Genomic DNA, 10,299 nt, shown 5'->3' with positions numbered 1-10,299 from the left:
ACATGCTCTTTGCCCATTATCAATGATATAGCAGGCATCATGAAGGGTGTGTGATGCTTAGCAGTATAGCAGTTATTTCTTATGTCCTCAAAAGCAGCCAGAGATTTCTCTTCCCTGATGTTTTAAATGTCACTCATACTGACTCACCTTTGTAATTTAAGACTGCCATTATTCAAATGAAAATATTCCCTCTCTACTCTCCAACCACTCCTTAGCATAGATGTGTTCAGCAGATGATCCTAAATCAGTTAAGACAGTTGAGAAAGGAATAGATGAAAAGCAGAGCTCCCAGCTTGGATTTGTAGCCAAGATTTCCATTGGAGCTGGACTGGCAGCAAGTATTCCATTGACTTCCCCTTACTTCATGTGCCTGGTTCATGGATTCCCACTGGGACTCTTACAGGTTGTTGAAGTGAGATATCAAGCTACAAAGAGACCTAGTTTTAATGACATATGAGCTTAATTGTCTTGCCATTTCCCCTCCTTCATTCAAAATCTGTGAATCCTCCCTTATAACTTCATGGGGAGAATGGGTTAGGGAACACTTACACAGACATGGATCACAAATGGCAGATACATAACCAAAAAGCCCACCCTAGCATGGGTGACACCTGACATAGTGTGTATCCCTGCCCAGTTTTAGGAAGACTCTTCTCTGCAATTGTTTTATGCTCTTATATCTTTGGAGAGGGGCTTGTAAATCTTGTCACTTTCTTAGCTTATTAAGATTTTGAGTATTCCTAACTCCCTGAATCCAAGTCCTGGGCAATAGGCCCATTTCAAGGAACTAACTATAAACTCAGGCCTACCTTTGAGTGATTCACATGAAGGATGTTAGTCCATGAAGGAATTTGTAGGTCCTTTCACTTTTTAATATTTTAAATACAATCTTCATTTCTTTACATTAAAATGTAATTAGACCATTTTCTCTTTTTCTTTCCTCCATTCTACCACTTTAGTGTCCTCTCCAACAAATCCCTCCCATACCCCCTTGTTATGGTTCTTTGCTTGGATTATTGTTATCACACACACACACACACACACACACACACACACACACACACAGATATATATATATATATATAGAGAGAGAGAGAGAGATAGCAAGTTGCATTTATATATTTAGACCTATATGTATACACTTATAAATTTATACATATATGTACATGAATAAATTTATGCACATATATGCATAAGCATACAAATGCAACCTGCTGAGTTCATTTATCAAGAGTGACAACTTCGTATTGAATAACCAATTAAGGCATCATCCCTCAGAATGCCTAGCTCTTTCTATCTTAACAGTTATTAGTTGCCTGTAGTTTTTTGTGTAGTGGTAGGACTGCAGAAAATTTCCTCTTCCCATATTAGCATGTCTATTTAAGTTGTCCTTGGTCAGGTCTTGTTTAGGCAGCCATATTATTGAGGTCATATTGTAGTACCTTCCTTATTATGTTTAGGATCTCCCAGTAGACTTCTTGTCCTTTGTCTCTGACAGTCTTAATGTCTTTACTTCAAGAAAATACAAAAGGAAGTCATGACATGCATAAAGAATTTTGTGTCTATTTTATACAAGTCATCTGTGCTACATCCTGGTAGAGTATTAGTGGTCTTCTTTTACTTATGAAAATTCAGTGACTTAGAGTGTTCAACTGTCTCATTTAGTTTTATATGTAGCAAATATCAACTGTGTCTTCTGATGGGCTTGGTGTTGCGTTACTGGACATAGAAATGTTGCATTGGAAAAAGTATAATTTAAATATACCCTATCCACATAACTACACAAAAACATAGACATTGAATTATTGTATCACCACTCATCAGAGAGCATTGAAATTCACTTCTTAGAAAAAGTTGGAGAATTTTATTATGGCAAGAGGAGGACAACCTGGGTCATCCCACTCTCTTAACTCATAGAACTTCCATTTATTCACGTATAATTATTTGACATTCAACATGACTTTGCCCTCTACAAAGTTCAGACTCCAGAACTAGCATAATGCTGCTAATATTTTTTATCACACAGAAATGTTACATGTTAAGTAAACTCAGTATTTTGTGTGTGGTGCACTCATACCTACTGTAGGGCATGAGGCATATAGAATTTTGACTGGGAAGGTATGTTAGCTGTTCCCTTGAAGATATTTCTGAATATTTAGATTGACTTGACACAATCTGAAAGTAGCTGCATCATCATGTTTACCTCCTCCAAGGCCCAGGGTTATCAGAACCAATTAGGTACTCTTGGCTTTCAGACAACCTGGGTTCCCTTCCATAAGGGATATGTTGAATTTGCCTGGGAATGAATTTCTGTGACATCACTTTGTTTCTAAGCTATAGCAATGAATGACAGCTTCATGGCTTCCACATTGGATTAGGTTTGCATTCCCCATGATGTATGATTATGTTTTCTAAATTCCAGGTTGCTCCTGAATGGCAGTGAAGCCTGTTGAGATTGTCACCAAATCAGGATAGGCTTAGAGTACTCAAGTTAAATATTGGTAGTCCTGCCTGTGAGAATTACAAACACAATTGTGCTCACACCAACCACCCAGCACACTAGACACTTACACACTATCACAGGTGGAGTGGGGAATTAGTCAGCAGAGGTCTGACAAACTGCTTCATCCACATGCTACTCAGTCAGGCAGCACAGCTTCTTGAGCGTCAGAAGTAATTACATGGATTTTCTGTCTTGTACTTGCAAAAACACAGCCTAGCAGTGAGCTGCTACTGCTAGCTGGTCGCTGACAAAGCCTTTGGCTCTAGCAGGCAGAAGGCTACAGGAGACTGTTTACATGATCTTTTAAGAATTCAAACCCCAAGTAGACACAGGAGGTACCACAGGACATAAGACAGGAAAGAGCTCACATGGGAGGCAGAGAGGGTACAGATTTATGATCTCAAGCACAACATTCCACAGGGGGTGAGGGTAAACAGAACAGGGAGAATTACTGCAGAAAAGGCAACGATAATGCATGTACTAATTAGTTTTAGTTTCCCTCCTTTCATCCATCAGCATAATTGTTTAGCTAGTCATACCCATTTTGTTTTCTATTGATTCATCAATCAATCAAACTCTGCATGCCCCAAATTCTGGACTGGGTAATCTCCTTGTGATTTAGATACTGGAGCATCAACCATACATCCCTACCAGAGTGCCTCACAGAGAACATGGGAAGACAACTGTTCATTTCAGAAGAATGGAGAGGAGACACTTGTCATTAACATATAACCAACTGAATGTAAATGAGAAACCCTGATGTGAAGCCTATAGTCACTATTCAGGGGCAATCTTTTCTCATAGCCTTATTTTAATGGAGATTAAAATGAAGAAATGGAATTTAGAAAGAGAAATTAATAGGAAACGTGTGTGTAATTATTAACTTTGGTTGCCTACTTAACCAGCTTCAGAAATGTCTTGGTCAAGTCCTGGTATATTATTAAGGATATTTCTAGAGAAGATTGGGTTGTGGTAAGTAAGATATTTTAAGAAGGCCAGTAGAGTATAGGACAAAAACAGGAGGTTGTATCGAGCTCTCATAGGGAATTCATCTGACCCAGGGCGTTTTACTTCTGAGGTGGCCTGTGGTTACCAGCTCACAGACTTCTCAGCTTCTCTATGTGTATTTATACTTGTCCCTTTACATGGAGATACAAGGGATTCAACTCCAATCTGCCACTGGGTCTTTGGTCCCTTTTGTTTTGTGGCTTCAAAGAAACTACTGGTGTTCATAGAACTCTAAATTGTAGAAAATTTTTATAGTATAATCCAAATCAGATTGGCTGGCTATGTCCTTCCTGTTTGCTGAGAGATCCTAGAGAAGAAAGATCAAGTTGCCACCACACCTTACCTCCTTTGTGTCTCTGCAGACAAGAGAGCTACTTCCTGTTTCTCCCTGTTTACATCCTGTTTCTGCCCTGCTATCTCACTTCCTGTCTGTCTGTACAGACCTACAGACCTCTATGGTTAGCTAGTGGCAAACACCATTCTCTGACCTTCAGACAGGCTTTATTTGTACAAGCAAGATATCACCACAGATTGGTATAAGACACTCCACTAAGTCTCATTTAACACAGTAAATACTATTCTGGATAGAGGTATTTGGTTTTATTGGGAGAAAAGTGGGACATATTATGAGCCAGAGTGATGAACAAATTTTAGGCTCTCTGAAGTGTTCTGTGTGTCTAAGAGATGTCATCTCTCTCTCTCTCTCTCTCTCTATATATATATATATATATATATATATATATGAAGACCCCCGAAAACTCAAGTATCCGGGGTCCCAGGCCACGACTGTGGTCACCCCAATCACCAGGCGGATTCGAGAGCTTGCTGCAAACTGCACGAGGCTTTATTGTAATTTAACAAGCTAACCCCATGTTAGCTCCGTTCTTTCACCCACCCGCCATGGCAGATGGCTAGAAAAGACGGCCCCTAGGGCCTCCAAAGAGATCTTATAGGACAGTGTAAGGGGAATGTCTAGGGGTACGCACAGGCTTACGATTGGTGTGCCTCCAGGCTTGGAGGGCTTGCCCTGTGTTGATTGGTCAACTGGTTGTTATGGTCCATAGGCCCTCCCAGGGTGGTTGCTATGCTCTCTACGTCATTGCTGTGCACTTGTCTGTAAAGCACACCCAGAGTCATAAAGCATAGTGCCACCAGCTAACTTCTGATGGGTTCCTTGTCACGATACAGGCATCTGACCTCTAAGTGACCAAGGCAAGTTTATGGCAAGCACATGTTCGGCTGTTATGGCTGCCAAAAGGGGAGCAGGTCCCTTCATTTCCCCATTTTCTTTTTTGGAAATTCCAATCATGGAATTGCTGTCTCTCTAGTGCCCCCATCAGGGAGTGAGAGATATTGGCATCCCCATGCAAGGGAGTCCCTCCTGACTTAGCATTTTAACCAGAGAAAATGGGTGGCAAATTCTTTCCCAAACTACTTCCTGTTGAATTTAGGGTGAAGTTAGGGACCCCAGAAGGTTGAAATGCTAGTCAAAAGCAAAAAACGGAATTAAGGCAATGGGGAATCCATCAGGGGCTTTTCGTAGACTCTTGCAGAGACAGGGGTTGTCCACATCAGCTGGACTGGTTCACATCCACAGCAAGTCCATGTCTCTCAGTCTACTTAGAGAAGCCTGTAGTCAGCAACTGATACTCAGATGTCTGCCAGAAGCAGAAACCTGTTTAAGACATGTTTAAACTAGAAACAGAGGTTAAAACGTATTTACTGAAGCCCACAGAGAAGAAAAAGCAGGTATCTGGATATCTGTTTAAACAGCAGGAACATATTTATAACTTTGAGTCCTAGCAAAAACTACAGATTTGGGCTATAAGCATGTATATTTTTCTTCTGTCCAGATAGCCAGGTATGGGTTAGACAGAGGTGCCTTTGGCCTAATGAAAAGCCCTTTAAGTTTGTACTTAGATGACAACCAAAATAAACTTAAAAACCTTGAGCTTATGCCTGAACAGTAGATAGTCATTACTTTATCAGCTAACATACTGACTAGTCTATAGTGGATCTGACTGAATGATGCTGTCAAGCTGACAACCAGTAATATTTCAGAGATCTGAGAAGGGTATATTCTATCCGAATCTACTAGGAATTGACAGAAACCAGTTAGAAGCCAGTCCATATACAGTTAGGCACCCCCAAGTTTCTCCATTACTGTTAGAGGCAGCTGTCTCAAAGAACAGCAATCTTTGCCAGGCCTATAAGGTGAGAGGGTTTTTTTCCTCTCTGTGGAAGAGGGACATGGAAAAGACTAATCTTGTTTTGTCTAGGCAAAGGGGGTGCAATCAATTTTCCAGTGTCCTGCAGCTTTGTACAGTCTCGGCTAGGTCCTGGCAGGCGGCAGGTATCACATCTGAGCATCTCGCTCACTGGTCCAGGTGCAGGAACTGGGGTGCCTCATAATCTTCTTTGGAGACTTTGGGTCACTCTCAGGATCTTGCACTCTGTCTGACATTATAAAGTTTAAAGATAACAATTTAAATGCCATATTCTGAAGATCTCTGAAACATTAGAGGTCTGTTTGTCTGTTTTAGTTACTTGCCTTACACACACAAGAAGCATACAGGTGGCTAGGTAAGGTCTTATTTCTGTAATTAATTTCCAGCCTGACTGTAACTGGTTTTAACTTAGTGAAATATTTGAAACTTAGCACAGCTGAACTTAAGACTGCATAGGGTTACCTTATAGTCCTTAAACAGTAGCTACATGTACATATTTTAGCTGCTTGCTCAAATGAGATAGAGTTTTTCTGTGGCTTTGGAGCCTGTCCTGGAATTCGATCTGTGACAAGGCAGGCCTTGAACTCATAAAAATCCATCTGCTTCTGCCTCTGAAGTGCTGGGATTAAAGGCGTGTGCCATCACCTGAGCTTAAAGGTGTGTGCTACTAACACCCTAAACTTAACTTCTGAAAACACAAACTGTAACATATTATAATAGATTAGCATCTTTTATAAAACAAGAACTTTACATTGTCAGGCTTTGCTTAAAAATAATTCTAAATTGAAGCTCTTTAAGTACAAACATTAATAAAAACAAACATTTAAAAAAACTGGTTTCAAAAAGAAATTTAAATTCCCTTAATGTCTTTCTGTAAAATATATAGAAGCATTAACATTTTAAATCTTAACTGAAAAACTTGTTTCTAAGATGGTACCTCGAATTTCCATGCGGTCACCTTTAGTCAAGATGGCCGTTTAAGTATCCGTTTTTAAGTTTAGCAAAATGGCTTCTCATGCCTGGGGTTGGGGTTTTTATTTATTTTGTATAGTCCTCTGCCTGCATGTGCCCTGCAGGCTAGCAGAGCGCACCAGATCTCATTCATGATTGTGAGCCACCATGTGGTTGCTGGGAATTGAACTCAGGACCTCTGGAAGAGCAGTTGGTGCTCTTAACCTCTGAGCCATCTCTCCAGCCATTGGGGTTGGGGTTTTTGTTAGGTGGTTTTTGACTCTTGGAGGGAGCATTGCATTAGGGATGTGAGTTCAGATGAGAGAAGTTCATTTCAATGATATATGTATATTTATACACAGGCGTAATCTGTATTATTGGTTTCTTTGTTCATATATAATTAATAGTATGATCCCTTATTAATTTTTCAGACATCCTTACTATTATTTTACCCTCCTCACTCCTGTATCTGTCTCCCCTCTCCCTAATTAGGACCTCCTCCCCATTTGTCCCATTTACCTTTACCTGATCACTGATTGCCTGATATTCCCCTCTTTCTGGTCTGGTTTACCTCACTTAGTATGTTTGTTTTTTAAGTTCTATCCATTTCCCAGTCTAGACCCTGAAGAAGAAGGATCCCAATTTGTTTTTAACCTAACACACTCTTAAACATTCAGTAAGTGGGAGCTACAAACTACAAAAAGGAAAACCTGACTCGGGAGGCAGATAGATCTCCATGAGTTTGAGCCTGGTCTACATAGAAGTTCTAGGCCAGCCAGTCCTAAGTAGTGAGACCTTGCCTCAAAATAAAATGGGAAACCTGCCCTTGAGTTACAGGTAGAGATGTCTCAGCAAGCTATTATACTCTTCACATTGGGTTCCAGAACCATTTTGACATTTGAGGCCAAATTATTTGTTGTGGTAAGGGCTTGTCTTATGCATTGTAAGGTATTCGGTAAAGCGTTGTACTGTTCAACACACACCCTGTAATCTAAACAATTAGGTCACCATGTGAACCAGGTTTAATGTCTAAAATGGCAGCACACAGTAAAAAGAGATACATGTGACACAGGAAAATGGGAAGCATTTATTTTTCAGCATTGGAGTTAGTGGTGAGATAGGGTCTCACTGTACCACAGGCTGGCCTGAAACTAATGTTACTCCTGTTTTTTACTTCCGGAGTACTGGAATTATAGGTGTTTATCACCGTGGCTGGCTCTTTTTTTTTTTTTAGATTTATTTATTTATTATGATTTATTATGTGTATGTGTTCTGTCTGCATGTTGCCTGCAGGCCAGAGGAGGGCACCAGATCTCATTACAGATGGTTGTGAGCCACCATGTGGTTTGCTGGGAATTGAACTCGGGACCTTTGGACCTTTGGAAGAACAAGCAGTGCTCTTAACCACTGAGTCATCTCTCCAGCACCAAGCTTGATTCTTTTCTGAAAAATGGGCATTCTGATGGCACTTATGCCACATGCTTGTGGAGATTTAGTGAAATAAATTGTGGAATCACTTCAAGACCCCAGCATCATGTGGATGCATGTACACAAGACAGTGCAGAGCTCCTTTGGGCAGGTCATTTCACTCCCTATGGCATCCCCATCCTAGAAATATATCTCTGACACCTACACTGTTAGCTGTCTCTAGAATTCATTTTTCCCAGAGTAGGGTGTCACTTCCTGCGGTCATCACTAACAGAGAATTGTTTGTTTTAAGTATGAACGAGGCTCTGCCACCAATTATATCACCCGAAACAAAGCCAGGAAGAAGCTGCAGCTGAGCCTGCCTGATTTCAGGTGAGGTTGGAGAAGAACAGAATAGGGGTTTTCTGGTTGCCTGGGTAATGAGATAAATGCACTGTGGAAACACAGCCTTTCTTGAGCATCCTAGCCATCCTGTAATATTCCTCCTCTTCCTCACCTCGTTGCTAGTGAGCTGTGCTTTGCCAGGTGTGGTCTGAGAACTGGTGGATGCCTGGATGTGTGCCCTTTATCACGTCCCTTCTGACGGAAGGATTCCTGAGTCCTACAGCTGGGGGCTCTCCTTGTAGAATCAAGTCCAGATGTCTCTGTATTCTGTAGGTCCTTCTATCTGGCTAATGCTGACCTCTGCGACCTTCCCTCTCTATGTGTGTTCATTTGTGTGTGGGGTGTGGTGGTTACAGGCTTTTGTTGTTTTGAGGAGAATTTTTTTAAGATTTTCTTTATTTATTATGTATACAACATTCTGCTTCCATGTATATCTGCACACCAGATATCATAACGGATGGTTGTGAGCCACCATGTGGTTGCTGGGAATTGAACTCAGAACCTCTGGAAGAACAGCCATTGCTCTTAACCTCTGAGCCATCTCTCCAGCCCATTGAGGAGAATTCTTTTGGTTGTTTTCTGCAGGGCTGGACACTGAACCAAGGGCCTCACACATGCTACTCAAGCACTCTGCCACTGAGCTGTGTCCCCTTGCTTATTTTTGTCTACTTGTTTGTTTGAGATCAACAAACTCCCATAGTGCAGATTAGCCTCAGACTTAGGTTCCTCTTGCCTCAGCCCCCTGGGTGCCAGGAGAACAAGTGTTCATCGCCATTCTTGGCTGTCTCCCAGAATGCTCAGCCCTATGCCTTCTGTATGTCTGAATTTCCTGGTTTAGGTGTCTGCCAGCCTTTGTCAGTGCCCTGTCTGCTTCCACTGAAGTGCTTGTGACAGTCTGCTTGCACTGGGTGTTTAGGAACTTGTGACCACCAGACTCACTCGCTTGCAGTGTCTAAGTACAGGCTCCCATGATTCCTGGTCACTCTTGCTTTCTAGGCCCACTGTGGCCAGTGCTTTGCCCCTCTGCTGATTTAATAGGTGGCTTATCTTCCAGGCGGCTGTGCATTCTGAAAGGAATTTATCCCCATGAGCCCAAGCATAAGAAGAAAGTGAACAAGGGTTCCACGGCGGCCCGAACATTTTACCTTATCAAGGACATTAAATTCCTCCTCCATGAGCCCATTGTCAACAACTTCAGGAGCCCAAGCATAAGAAGAAAGTGAGCAAGGGTTCCACGGCGGCCCGAACATTTTACCTTATCAAAGACATTAAATTCCTCCTCCATGAGCCCATTGTCAACAGGTTCAGAGAGTACAAGGTGAGTGAGGCCTGGGTTCTTGTGTTTGTAGCTTTGTGATTCACTGGTGGACAGGTTGCTGGTCCACTCAGAGGGCCAGTCCTGTAGAGAGGGGGAGGTCATTCTACCCCAAAAGGTTGTCTTCAGGGCGCCGTGAGATTGCCTGAAAATCATTTGCACAGGACCTGCATGTGATTGTTAACCAATTCTGCCCACTGCACCCCCACCCCGCAGGTGGGGATAGAAAGGGAGTGGCATGGTGGATCCTGAATCGAAAACCAACGATGATAACACAGAATAGACAGGAAAGAACAGACGCCAACCCAATCCGCCCACACCGCTTATAAGGCAATGGTGCTGGGAAGACAGGCGGCAGAACCTAGTGGCTAAATCACCGCTGAGGAGGATTCAAGTCCTTGGCCTCCGTTCGTACCTCCTGGGTGTCCTCAGCGCAGCAGTCTATCCTCCAGGTGCATCTGCCAATCACAGTTGAGGTGGCG

General features: G+C 42.1%; 1 protein-coding gene across 1 annotated transcript; it reads left to right on the top strand.

The window, feature by feature from the left end:
• Positions 1 to 220: 220 nt before the first annotated feature.
• On the top strand, positions 221 to 9,953 carry LOC118238182 (pescadillo homolog). Its single transcript, XM_035438741.1, has 4 exons — positions 221 to 412; positions 8,411 to 8,490; positions 9,557 to 9,621; positions 9,732 to 9,953. Exons 1-4 carry the CDS (start codon positions 221 to 223, stop codon positions 9,857 to 9,859), a joined length of 465 nt encoding a protein of 154 aa, XP_035294632.1. The 3' UTR covers positions 9,860 to 9,953.
• Positions 9,954 to 10,299: the final 346 nt, after the last annotated feature.

This window comes from Cricetulus griseus, chromosome 2 (assembly GCF_003668045.3).
Source record: "Cricetulus griseus strain 17A/GY chromosome 2, alternate assembly CriGri-PICRH-1.0, whole genome shotgun sequence".
NCBI lineage: Eukaryota > Metazoa > Chordata > Mammalia > Rodentia > Cricetidae > Cricetulus > Cricetulus griseus.
This window is presented reverse-complemented; position numbering and strand designations above follow the sequence as displayed.